We start from the raw sequence: 13,605 nt of genomic DNA on the forward strand, positions 1-13,605 counted from the left end.
TGATTGCAATTTGAAAATAACAGAGACCAAATTGACTGTTACCAAAATGTAGAAATCAAATTAATAGTAACCTAAAAATGTGGGGACCAAAATGATATTTTCGCCTTTTATTTAAGTGAGATTTTTTTGGCCATCCAAGCATGTCAAATTGAAGTTTACCATGCCAGCTTTCACATAACTCCTCACTTGAACCAATTAGTGGTCGTTTGATTAAAATTAAAATTGAAACTAAATTTTAATCACACATCACAAAAAGAGCCTATTATATAGGCCATGAAATTAAATTAAGAAAAACTAATTTTCTTTCTAAGGTTGCTACTCATGAATTTTGACCTAAAGAGCCTATTATATAGGCCAAGAAATCCTATTACAAAGTAGAATTCTTGTTTGAAAAAAAAAAAAATCCTTAATTTTCAAGCTTCATTTAACTTGCTTTTTAAACCCATTTATTGTCATAATTTGGAGTTTTGGTAAACTATAAATTTGTAGCCCTTTGAGTTAGCTTTCCTTCCCAACTTGAATCCATAATACGTATCTGAGCCAAAAATTATGCCCAAAATACTAAAGCTTGCGCTGACTAGAATCCTAATTCGAATTGGACTTGAATTAAGTGCGAATTTCCATTAATTCCTTACTCCAATTGAACCCAAATTTAATTGGGTTGACCTTCTTTAATTTCATTATAACCCTTGTAAAAATATAGTCCATCAGCCTTCTTATTTACACAAATTTGTTTATGCATTTCACGATAAATCTTGTTAGAATCAATTCCATTATCCTATAAAAGACATATTAATGCATTAAAATATTTATTTTAAACACATAATTAATTATTCAACATTTTTCATTTTATATGAATTAACACAAAATAAGTATAATAATACTTTCTAATAATAATAATAATATAAATATGCAAAATTAAGCTATCATCAATTGACCTGCCCAATATATTTCGGCCAATATCTTTGAGGACCACAAGGGCCCAATATGTTTGAGAAACACAGGGTCAATTAGGTATTTTGAGAAGGGGCCTAGATTGCTACAGAGGAAGGGGAAGACTTGAAATTTGGGACCCAATATCTTTTGCTAAGGAAGTGTTAACTAATAAAACACGGCTGCCCTTAAATATTTCTCTAATTCCAACTATTTGAAAGCTGAATTGGCTCAAATATACATTTTTTATGACAAAACTATAAACATAAGATCTTTATAAATGAGAAACTAACAAATATTATAAAGTAATATATTACAAAAATTATAACGTGCTCTTACCATTTGATTTAATAAATTGCACTCATATCTTAAAATTTTATCCAATGCTTTTCATGAATCTATTTCCTCCTTTTCAAGTCTCCTCTTTTCTTGACTTCTTCATGCTACTTAATTATGCTCCTCTTTCCTCAACTTCTTCAAGTTACTTAACTCTTTACCAAATTTGTATCAAGTATAGAATCAAATTACACCAATTCATCCAAGAGATTACAATGTAAAATCAATCACTCTTAATATCAATAATTTTTTAAAAACTTTCATATATGTATGGCTTGAATTCTTACATTTGGCCAATGACCTATCGGTCAATTGGCACTAAAGATGAATCAAGAAGAATATTATGATATTTTGACAACGAAGAGAAATCCTTTGATATCCTTGGCTCTATCAACAAATCAAAAAGATAGAAAAAGGAAATAATCAGAAAATGACACAATTGATAGCTTAGGGAGAGAGAGAGAGAGTGACAAACCCAATGATATGATATTCTGACGAAGGGAACAATTTGCACCTCCTTTACAACTAATAAAAATCATACAACTGTTGTTATACTCTTTTTTGGTAAAAACTGTTGTTATACTCAAGACCAAGTATTACACAAACCAAATCAAACTAACTAATAATGAAGATGGGAGTCTTTTTCTTTAGTGGAACTCAAATTAGCAATGCATCCAAACCCAATTATCACAAAGATAATAGAACATTTAGACCATACAATCAAAATGGCAAATTACTTATCCAAAGAATTTGGAGTTCTCACCACAAAATCACTTATCAAAAAAAAAAAAAAAAAAAAAAAAAAAAAAAAACCAGAGAAGGATTTTTTTCATATTTCCCCCTTCAAATAATGATTTGAAACATACCTAGACAAGCTATTAGCTATAACACTTTTTAACTAAGAATTCATAAATACTAAATATCTAACCCCATGCACAATACGCACAAAATTTGTAGTATATCAAAGTAAATGAAATATTAATCAGTTCATGGGGTAATACAAATAGTTAAGTCATCAATTGGTTATGTAATACTAATTTTAGGTCAATCAATTAGCTACTAAACAATGCAAATATCTCCATTCCAATTGAGGGTAGTCCTTTTCATTCTATAAGTATCATATTATACTTTTTTAACCCCGATTGATAACCAATTAGTATGGCCAATTATGCAGAGGACAATCATAAAAAGAAAATAGCAATGAGGTGAAAAATTGTGGAGGCTACAAAGCTAAGGGGGCACACTCTCAATAGGTCAGCAAAAAGTTAAAGGTTTCAATTTTATGGTACATATAGATTATAGATTAAAATCCTGGGAAGAAACAACACATGCATGCAATTCCTGGTTTACGAATGATGGTATTGGTAGCCCTGTGGTAGATTGTTGGCTTTCTTCTGTCAGAGGGTTGCACTTAATATTCGCTTTATATGGGCTGAGATCTCCACCCGTTATGGTTTCTCAAGAAAATGGATGTTCGCAGTGGAATCTTACTTGTTTGGTGATGATTGACGCAAGAAATCCTAGAAAACTAATGGTAATTTGTGTGTTATACGGGGGGAATATATGATAAAAATATGCAAAAAAATAAAGGACAGCTCTAAGGGGTTTCTACTCGTGTATCTAGTCCTCATTCAGTTGGTATACCTCGGTTATTTATAGTGGTATTTTTCTTGTTTTTATGGGTTACAGGTCGTGTAGTTGGTGATATACCATCATATTTATCTACCATAAAAATTAGAAGAAAACGTAGAGAAAATTGAATAAAACGGACTCCCTCTCTCACAAATTGTTTAAAAGGTAAAACATGCTTTAGTTCAATATTGAGTTCGCTATACTAATTCTCTTAATAATAAAACAACTAATGCATTTAAAGTTCAAACTTCCTCGTCCTTTTTAGCCGGCGTACTCTTATATTTTTAACTAAACGGAGGCTTCCTCCATATCAGACAAATAATCTTTTGTTTACACCTTAAAAAATTAGTTGTGCCGTGCAGGGAGTAAGAGAAAAGCTACAATTTCGCAACTTAATAATTTCATACACCTCGTCTCTTGTTGCCAGTGGTCACTGCTATTATTTTCAGCCATCATTTTCTTTCTGGCATCTTCATGTGGTTTTCTCTTCATTTTCTCGATTTCCTTCTCCATGAGTTTCATTAGAAATGTCTTCAAGAGGCAGAGAATCTACTAATATCTGATCAACATTGTTATCTGGGTTCTCATTTCTCACCTCATGTTGAAGATCTGATGATATTTGTTCATTCTCGTGGCTTGAAACTACTGTTTCATCTCTCTCTTGGCTTTGAACCACTTCCTCTTTTTCCTCAGGCTGATCATCACATGGCTTAATACTATCGTTAGTTTGGAAATCACAGGCTTCATGCATCCCAATTCCGCCACTTGGTGCATCACTCTGCAGAGACACCGGACTGCCAGGCCTATCAGATATGACTTCTTCACCAGCCTCTTGATTCTCTGCATTGTTGATCTCTTTCACATTGTTGTGAGGTTGGGAAGTAGAGCATTCTTGAAAGTCATCACTTCCAGTATTATTTTTCAGATCAGAAGAATTTTGAACCAGGCCAGGGTCTTTTGCAACACTCTCTACTTTTGAGTCATTTCCAGCTGGATTTGTAGACGCAGGAAAAGACTGGAAATTATCCCAGTCATCCTCATCATCCTCTTCCATGCTATCCGAGTGTATCGTGGTGGCCAATGGTGGGGATTGTTTTTCCCTACTTCCATCTGTCAAAATTGGTAATTTTATCTCTAATGATGGTGTCACAGCCTTCATTTGTGTTGCATCATGATCTTGTGTAACAGAAGCACGAATAACCCCCTGAAAACAGAAATGGGAAGTCAAATAGAAACTTCCTCAATAGGCATGGGCAAAGTCTGTCATAAAGAAATTAACATCTCTACCAGATAACATACAACAACCATGCCTTAGTCCCAAAATTCTGGAATCGATTATAGATCCTCAACAGACTAATCAAAGTCAGCCACATGTATTTGTTTCGGCTATTCTATTCTATCATATACCATACTAACTCTAAAATTGTCTCACTACCACAAATGGGTTTCTTAAAAGAACATGAAATGGGTTTCTTTTAATAGCAGCTTAATAGTTTCTTTAGGGTTGAAAGAAACCCATGTGTGAGCAATGCAAGCCATATGGGTAATAGAAAACATAAGAGTTCTCCAAAGTGAGTGACTGAGAGGTTGAGCAATATAATTCTTATTGAGTATAGTTTATTTGATCTTACTGTGCTGAACCATGAAATTATTGTGCTTGTTACTTTTTTTTATCTGTCTTTACTATTATTTGTTCAAATTTGTGATTCAATTTGAAATTGGGATCAAACCTTGGGATTTTTTTCTTTTTCCTATTTCCTTGTTATCAAATATATAGATACATGGATAAATTTGTCGATGTATGTGTATGTAACACACTCCCACGTATTATATATGCATATGAAGGTATGTGTATATACATACACATCTATGCATGTACGTATCTATGTATATGTGCGGATGTACGTAAAACAAGAAGAGCACCTGAAGTTGCTGCCTGTGCATGGGAGGCATTGACAACAGGACATCCTTGAAGTGAACTGCTGAGGAAGGGATTTGAGCTAGGTGAGAGACAAGCTTTACAGAGATGCTTCTTATGTCACCGACTTCCTGTAATAATCATACATAATTAGAAAAAAATCAAATTAAAGAATTGTGTTCAACTTTAGAAGCCTCTTATTCATATTACCTTAGAAATTCCATCTTCTGTTGCCAAGAAAACCATGATGATGGCTTCAAAAAGCAAATTCATAAAACTTCTCTGAGATTCACTACCTTTGGACAGTGTCTGAAGGAGCACTAAGATTCTCAAGCACTCACTGACAATAGTTACTGATTCTTTGGTTAGAGGTTTCTGTCATCAATAGCATAGCACAAATCTGTTAGAATGATAAGAAGCTGAAGTTGAACAAGTGAAGGTGTCATAATCTTTGGTTTAGAAGCAAAATAACAACAAAAAAGACCTTTAATGTCTGCTGGATTATGGTGAAAATATCTCTAATATGCTCTCCAACCAAAAATATTACAAAAGCACTGTCTTCAATGGTGCCTTTCTGTACACTACTTTTAAGCACTTGTAAACCAATTGCTTGAACCTGTGTGAAAGAAAATTCCATTAGTTGTTGTCATACAGGTCTACATAACACCTACAACCATACCTAGATATTATATGCATAGAGATCTATTTACCAGTATACTTGAATCAGTGAGTAATGTTCGGATGCATTCACTGCAACACTTGAACAGCGTAAAATAGACAGGATCACTGCCTTCACTCTCGTCAAGACCTTCAATTTCATGAACCAGCTTGGCAAATGATATAGTTTGTTCAATTGAGAAAGCAATTTTCATTTGATGTAGTTTTCGCAAGTCAGATCTCTTATACTCCAGCAGATGGATGTCCTCAATGAAATCCGTAGTCAAATTAGTAATCACATCCAGACAAGTCCCAATAACTGTTCTGAGATGGAGTATACCATCGTCACCAAGTTTTGAATTATCTGCAGCACAAATGCTAAAATGCTTCAGATAACAATTTAATCACATCCAGAACAAATTAATTAGAATAGGCAGAAGCACTGATGCAGTGGAACAAATGCAAGACCAAATGTAGTAATTCAATGCATCTTCATGTCTTTGATTGGCATGTTGGAGCCTAGCAAAAAAATACTGGCATGTTTCACACCAACTGACACGTGATGAACTGCATTTATCTGTCTTAAACCTTAAAAAAAATCCCAATATTCCATATAGAAGGATTAAAGCATCAAAAGTTTTAAACTCTAAACTGGTTTACTATGAAACAAGCTGAAAAAAAAATGTTTTCATCTATATCCAAGAAATATAGTCACTAAAAACCCGAACTGTAATTGAGTAAAATCATTCTTATTAATATTGTTATACTGACTTTAAAAATAAAAAAAAAGCTTACAATTCTAAAATTAACAATTAAATGCTGTAAAGGTTAGGATAAAATGACATATATAGTTAGTAGCAAATAAAACTAAGTATTGAGTCAAATCTGTAACTTTGAAATGCTCACCACCAATAAGTTTCTCCAATGACAAAGTAGTGCACTTGACAAAATCAATAACTTTGGAGAAGCATAATTCAGTAGGGGCTTCTCTAATGCACTTGTAACCGATTAAAAGAAATGCCAACACCACTGATTCCAACTGCTTCTGCAACTGAGACATGCAACTCAGTAAGAAGATGGAACACAGACCACAATTAAGAAAGTTAAAAAAATATTTTAATCATGGACACACGAAACCTACCTTAGTTTCAAAACGCTTCAACAGTGTCTTTGCAGTAAAAAGTAATGTTGAGATCAATTCCGCCCAGTTTGGCTGATCTGGTGAAGTTGCACTGGTACTGAGCTCAGAAAGGTTGGAACTAGTTAGCCAAGGATATCTCTATGGATACAACTCATCAAATTTTTTCCAGAAAAAACAAAAGGAAAACACTAAAATGAAATCCAATCTCCGTGGTAAATTGGTTACCATTGAAACATTTTGAAGAGGTAAGCCAAACAAAGTTCCATTGTCATGTAAGAAAAATTTTCTGCTTCAAGAAATTCTTCAGGGCAGTTCTGCACAATCTGTTGTAAGAAAATGAAACAAATAACTCAGCACCTCTGCTTGAAAACCAAGTTGGCATACACATGCAAATAAATCAAAGTTGTGAAGTAAATCTCAGACAGATAAAAACTATATACCAGTTTATAGATATACAAATAACTTTGTTATAGAACACCCATCTGTTCAAATCATACAGGAGTCCATCAAAGTTACAAGAAGAAGCCAATACTCTGTAAATCCATCTATAAAAATCAATACAAAAAACTAAATCTGGAAAGTGGATATGGGTGTTAATAACATTTGTTTCATGGTAAACTGGATTTATGCATAAGAATTGGAAAACATAGTAGGACTATATACTGATCACATCTTTACATTTCTGAAAGCTAAAAAATGGCAAATCAAGAAGAAAACAATCTGAACCAACTGGTAAATGTAGCCCCCATGTGTATTATTTGAGGTTTTGGTAAATTTTAACTTCAAAAAGAAAATGCATATTAATCTTTACCTGTGATAGAACAGATATTGCAAGACTGTTAAATGAATTATCCATGTATGTGCAGTATGATAACACCTGCATGCAATAAAAAAATTTTAAGCATCCATTTGAATATATCCCATAATTTTAAGCACATAAAGAGTCATTCTAGGATTGAATATATGAAGGCAGCCATCCATCCTGGTAAGATTTGATTCAAAGCACAGGTTGCAAAGAGGAAACATGACATGAGACCCAAAAACCAGGTGAGTTGATGACCTCGCATTTTCTAAGGGCACACAAAATGAAGGCTAGCAGTTAAAGTAATTAATTATTCAGAATGTCATATTTGTATGCATTCTACACAGTAATGAAACTAGCCAAGGCATCCAAATTTAGGGTTTTAAAAGTAGCCAGTGGAAAGCCCAAAAAGGACTGATTTGTTATTGTTGCTATGTATCACACTTATGTATTGAGGAAAGAATCAACAATATAGTCCAATGGGGAGACATTACATTCTCCAACTTCTCACAAACACATAGATCTATGAATATACCAAGTACCATAGGACATGAGGGGTCTTAACTCTTTACATGGCACAAACAAATCATGACATATTTTAGACAGGCTTAGGGCATGCAGAAATTTCAAATACAGAAATTATTTTTGTGTAGATTCCTATGTACATGAGGTGGTTTCTTTTCTTAAATAAAAATTTATTACTTATTAAAACATATATATATATATATATTTTTTGACAGAACCGAAACTGAACTGAAAATTTGGCAACAGTTCAATCAGTTTTAGTCGGTTTGTTCGGTTTGTTGGTTTTTTGCACACCTCTAGTGGTTAGTGTGAATTGGCACTAGTGGTAGAGGTAAAAAATTTTCTAAAAAAAGGCTAAACTACTATTGACTCTTTATATTTTAATATCCTTAATTATGCTTTAAATGCTCCTAAAATTAATGATTTATATATGACAAAAAAGTCGATATTAAAAGAAAAATAAATAAGACAATCGAGGCAGATTCAAAGGACAAATGCATCAGATAATTTTTCCTAGTTAACGATTGAGGCAGTCCAAATTCAAAAGAATAGAATTGCAAAAAGTACAAAAATCATATGATTTATTAGAAAATCCTCTACTAGAAAAATTGATATAAAAAATCATATGATTTATTCATCATAGTAGTAGTAATAGACCTCTAATTCCCTGTATTCTTCGTCAACATCGTTTTTTTTTTAATAATAAAAAACCATAAAATTTTCAAAACTCCTTAAGCAACTTCCTAACTTGCTCAAGTGTCACAAACAGAACCACACTAAAAGGCCCCTGCCTAGAAATTGTGGGTATAAACCCTTTATAAAGGGCCATGGGTCCCTCAGCTCTCACAGTCTTCAGAGCACAATCTAGGGCCCCACTGTACGGTGCGACCGACCCGGGCTCCACCTTCATGTTCATGACACGCGTCTTGATCACGTCGACCGGATTCGACGCAACGGACGCCACGAAACTCGCTGCGAAACTCGCTGTCACGTGCGTCCCGAGACCGTCGTTCATGACGTGGTTCTCGATTATCATTTCCTTAAACTGGTCGTACGAGGCCAGCTGCGAAGCCGTCACGATCATGGCTCGGTTTACCGTTAGAGCCGAGCCGCGCCACAGGCTAGCCACGCCTTCTTGCTTGGCCATTTGGGAGATAGCGTCGGTCACGCCCTTGTAGTTTCGGCGCTGAGCCATCGGGAGCCGACCGTCGGCTTGCATTCGAACCATCGCCACGTCGGCTGGGTTCCCAACGGCCGCGCCGATAGCGCCGGCTATCAAGCCAGCTCCGATTTTGTGGGGCAGCGAGAGGTGGCCCGTTTCCTTGTGGGCCCACTTGGTTTTAAGAACGTCGTAGAGGCCCATTCTAGTGGTGGAGTAGAGTGTTTGGTGGAGCACGGTGGCGGAGACGTCAGAGTACAAGGCGGCGAGGGCTTCGCATTGGACAAAATGGGAGGAGATGTGTAAGCACAAAGATCGGGCAGGAGTGGGTTTTAAGGATCTTACCATGTTTAATGATGCAATGTTGGCTAAACTCTCTTGGAGATTGCTCCATGATGATAATTCTCTTTTCTTTAGAGTTTTTAAGGCAAGAATTTTCCCCAATGGCATAGTATTGGATGCGAAAGATTCTGCCTTTGCCTCATATGCTTGGAAGAGCATTCTAAAAGGGAGAGAGTTGATCTTGAAAGGGGCTTTATGGTGAGTGGGAGATGGAAAACAAATAAAAATTTGGGGAGACAATTGGCTGCCAACAAGAAATTAGCCAAAAGTCACTTCCCCAATGATATTTGGACAACAGAATTCAGCTGTGGAAGTCCTGATTAATCAATCCACCCGAAGATGGAGGCAAGAAGTTATTGATCACTACTTTAACGAAACAAAGGCCGAAATCATAAAAAACATTCCTTTGAGTTCCTATACTCAAAGTGACACTCTGTTATGGCCTTTCACATCGAATGGACAGTACATGGTGAACTCAGGTTACAGGTTCCTCTTTGAAGAGAATAGCACAAGCCAACTCATTCAACAACCCTCATCGCACTCCTCTGGTTGCTAGAAAAAATTGTGGAAGTTGGATATCCCAAACAAGATCAAAAACTTCGTTTGGCGCTCCTGTAGAGAAGCACTCCTAACCAAAGCAAACCTGCATCGTAGAAAAATCACAGCTGATGCATTGTGTGATCAGTGCAAGGTACAAATGGAGGACTGTTCACATGCTTTATTTTTTTGTTCTAATGTGCAGGGTATTTGGGCAACGGATCAATAGTGGCATTGGCTGTTAACGATGCAAGGAAAGACAGTAATGGAGATTTTCAGTCGTGCATTGGAGGAAGACGAAGACCCTACTTTGATAGCCTACATGGCGTGGATGCTATAGGATCGCAGAAACAAGTCTCGCACAAATGAGACTCAGTGCCCACTGAACTAGGTTCTGCAACTCGCAAGGGAATGGAAGAGGGAGTTCCAATCAGCCCAAACAATTTTTTCGAAGCAGTTACACCGAAAGCACACTAGATGGAAGCCACCTGACGTGGGAAAGTTCAAAGTCAACTATGATGGAGCAATTTTCAAAGAACAAGGCAGGGCTGGAATCAGCGTGGTCATCCGCAACTCAGAAGGAGTAGTGTTGGCCTCCCTTTCACAGCAAATACCTCTGCCAACCACAGTCGCACAGGTTGAAGCTTTGGCAGCACGAAGAGCAGCTGAATTCGCCTTGGATATGGGCATCAATCAAGTCGTCATTGAGGGAGATTCCGAAGTCATTTACAAGGACTTAACCAATCCCGAACCTTCTCTTGCTTTACATGGACACCTAATTTTTGATGTATTATAGATAGCAAATGCTTTTTCTCATTTTAGTTGTACTCATGTTTGTCGAACAGGAAATAATGTAGCCCATAGTTTGGCTAGAAGGGCTATTTCGACATCTAATATAAATGTCTGGATGGATGAAGTACCACCAGATATTCTCCAGCTTGTACAGGGTGATTTAACAGCCTTGGTTTAATTGAATTTAAAGTCTTGTTCCTTAAAAATAAAAAAATAAATAAATTAAGAGCATTCATTAACATGATCCTTATTTTATGGGATATGTTAACCATAAAATAATGTAAATGATTTTACTAAGTGAACCACCTCAACAGTAACTGGTAGTCACGCACCCAATAAATGTATGACAACTAGGTTTCAACAATGAGTAACTATTTCAAAACTTGTGGAGCTAGTTACCAATAATTTTCTTTGCAAGTTTACTTTGTTTAAAAAAATAAATTCAAGTTTTAAATGAAAATTATGTTTTTTTTTTTTTCCCTTCTGTAAATTAGAGAATATATATTTCATTAGAAATAATATTTCCACTAATTTAATTAAACAATGTGTGTTTAAAATAAAAAATAATTTAATTTGAATAGATACCTAATGAATTTAAACTATAAGGAAAAAAAAAAAGGGACAATTATTCTTTAGAATTAATTGTGGTTAGTGTGAATTGGCACTAGTGGCAAAGCTAAAATTTTTTCACAAAAAAGGCTAAACTAATATTGACGTTTTATATTTTAATATCTTTAATTCTGCTTTAAATGCTCTTAAAATTAATGATTAATATATGACAAAAAAAGTCAATATTAAAAGATAAATAAAGAAGATAAATAAAGAAGACAATAATAAATTAAACAATGTTTATACTTTCTAAAAAAAAAAAAAAATGAAAGGGAGCCATTACTTAACATTTATTCAAACAATTTTAGTGTACACCCAAGCCCCTCCCTCCGCCTTTGATTGGAGGGGTAACGTCCACCATTGCCAAGGAAAGAGCATCTCCTGCATAAGATAATTTTTCCTAATGTACAATTGAGGCAGTCCAGATTCAAAAGAATAGAATTGCAAAAAGTACAAAATTTTTATTAATTAAAGAACACAGCATTACTCAAATAACAAATATTAAAACGACAATCCAATTTGATAAACCTTAAAATCCTCTACTACAAAAATAGATATAAAAAATCATATGATTTATTCAAAGTAGTAATAGTAGTAGATCTCTAATTCCCTGCATTCTTCGTCAACATCATTTTTTTTTTTTATAAATAAAAAACCATAAAGTTTTCAAAACTCCTTAAGCAACTTCCTAACTTGCTCAAGTGTCACAAACAGAACCACAGTAAAAGGCCCCTGCCTAGAAATTGTGGGTATAAACCCTTTATAAAGGGCCATGGGTCCCTCAGCTCTCACAGTCTTCAGAGCACAATCTAGGGCCCCACTGTACGGTGCGACCGACCCGGGCTCCACCTTCATGTTCATGACACGCGTCTTGATCACGTCGACCGGATTCGACGCAACGGACGCCACGAAACCCGCCGCGAAACTCGCCGTCACGTGCGTCCCGAGACCGTCGCTCATGACGTGGTTCTCGATTATCATTTCCTTAAACTGGTCGTACGAGGCCAGCTGCGAAGCCGTCACGATCATGGCTCGGTTTACCGTTAGAGCCGAGCCGCGCCACAAGCTAGCCACGCCTTCTTGCTTAGCCATTTGGGAGATAGCGTCGGTCACGCCCTTGTAGTTTCGGCGCTGAGCCATCGGGAGCCGACCATCGGCTTGCATTCGAACCATCGCCACGTCGGCTGGGTTCCCAACGGCCGCGCCGATTGCGCCGGCTATCAAGCCGGCTCCGATTTTGTGGGGCAGAGAGAGGTGGCCCGTTTCCTTGTGGGCCCACTTGGTTTTGAGCACGTCGTAGAGGCCCATTCTGGTGGTGGAGTAGAGTGTTTGGCGGAGAACGGTGGCGGAGACGCCGGAGTACAAGGCGGCGAGGCCTTCGGTTTGGACGATTTTCATGCCCACGGAAATGGGTCCCGCGGAAGCGCGTGGAGGCGGCGGCGGCGGCAGTGGTAGGGATGGCGCGTGTGGGACGTGGAGGTTGTGGAAGGCGAAAGCCGGACGGAGATTGTGGATTGGCTGTGGGTTAGGCGCGTGAACTTTCTCACCCTGGAGTTGCATGCGGACTTTGATTAGATCTAGTGGGTGAGTGGAACATCCTGCGACAATGGATGCAATGCCACCCTCGACAAATCCCTTGACACCCATAATTGCACGTAAAAATGAGAACTTCGTGTGTTCTAGAAATGTCTAGACGAGAGTTTTGTGCACTGGGTACGATGAATACCGATATGGGAATCAAAGAGTGTAATTAGGACCAGTTGGAACTGGGGTTCATCTCACTGGAGACCAGGAGATGGGAATGGATGCCGAAGGCGATGGTGGAGGAGTGAGGAACGCTAGGTCTTTGAGACATATGATGCAAGAGAAAAATGGGTTTCTGTTGTGTTTGGAGGCCAAGAGAGTTGGAGTGTATATATATATGGTTTTGTGGGAAGAGAGAGAGTAAGAAAAAAGAAAAAGAAAAAAGGAATTGGATACGCGGCCACGGCGCAAGCTGGGTCTTAGAATGAACTATAACGCGTTCGGTGGGGACCCAAGTGATGCCCTAGACTTTTTATTACAACGAAACCAAATCAAATGTTGTTGGTTGTTACTACTAAGTTAGGTCCACAGTAATGACTCGTGACTCACGAGTCATAAGCGTGTGTTTATTGACCGAACCCAACTGGATCCGAAATTATAGGAGCCAGTCTAAAAGTTTAAAAAGTAATGAGAAATTT

At 36.9% G+C, this 13,605-nt stretch overlaps 3 protein-coding genes across 3 annotated transcripts; all 3 read right to left on the reverse strand.

The window, feature by feature from the left end:
* Nucleotides 1–3,025: 3,025 nt before the first annotated feature.
* Nucleotides 3,026–7,534, reverse strand: LOC112002887 (protein SWEETIE). Its single transcript, XM_065764271.1, has 9 exons — nt 7,429–7,534; nt 6,843–6,940; nt 6,618–6,714; nt 6,383–6,527; nt 5,530–5,840; nt 5,304–5,435; nt 5,030–5,194; nt 4,825–4,950; nt 3,026–4,105 (listed from the first exon to the last, which is right to left on the reverse strand). The coding sequence occupies exons 1-9, from the start codon at nt 7,498–7,500 to the stop codon at nt 3,374–3,376; spliced, it is 1,878 nt and encodes a 625-aa protein (XP_065620343.1). The 5' UTR covers nt 7,501–7,534; the 3' UTR covers nt 3,026–3,373.
* A 1,060-nt stretch (nt 7,535–8,594) lies between these two features.
* Nucleotides 8,595–9,466, reverse strand: LOC112004992 (mitochondrial uncoupling protein 4). The gene has a single exon (XM_065764273.1). It carries the CDS (start codon nt 9,449–9,451, stop codon nt 8,666–8,668), a length of 786 nt encoding a protein of 261 aa, XP_065620345.1. The 5' UTR covers nt 9,452–9,466; the 3' UTR covers nt 8,595–8,665.
* A 2,414-nt stretch (nt 9,467–11,880) lies between these two features.
* Nucleotides 11,881–13,288, reverse strand: LOC112020578 (mitochondrial uncoupling protein 4). The gene has a single exon (XM_065764272.1). It carries the CDS (start codon nt 13,028–13,030, stop codon nt 12,050–12,052), a length of 981 nt encoding a protein of 326 aa, XP_065620344.1. The 5' UTR covers nt 13,031–13,288; the 3' UTR covers nt 11,881–12,049.
* Nucleotides 13,289–13,605: the final 317 nt, after the last annotated feature.

The sequence above is a fragment of the Quercus suber genome, unplaced genomic scaffold (genome assembly GCF_002906115.3).
Source record: "Quercus suber isolate HL8 unplaced genomic scaffold, Cork oak 2.0 scaffold_548, whole genome shotgun sequence".
NCBI classification, from domain to species: domain Eukaryota; kingdom Viridiplantae; phylum Streptophyta; class Magnoliopsida; order Fagales; family Fagaceae; genus Quercus; species Quercus suber.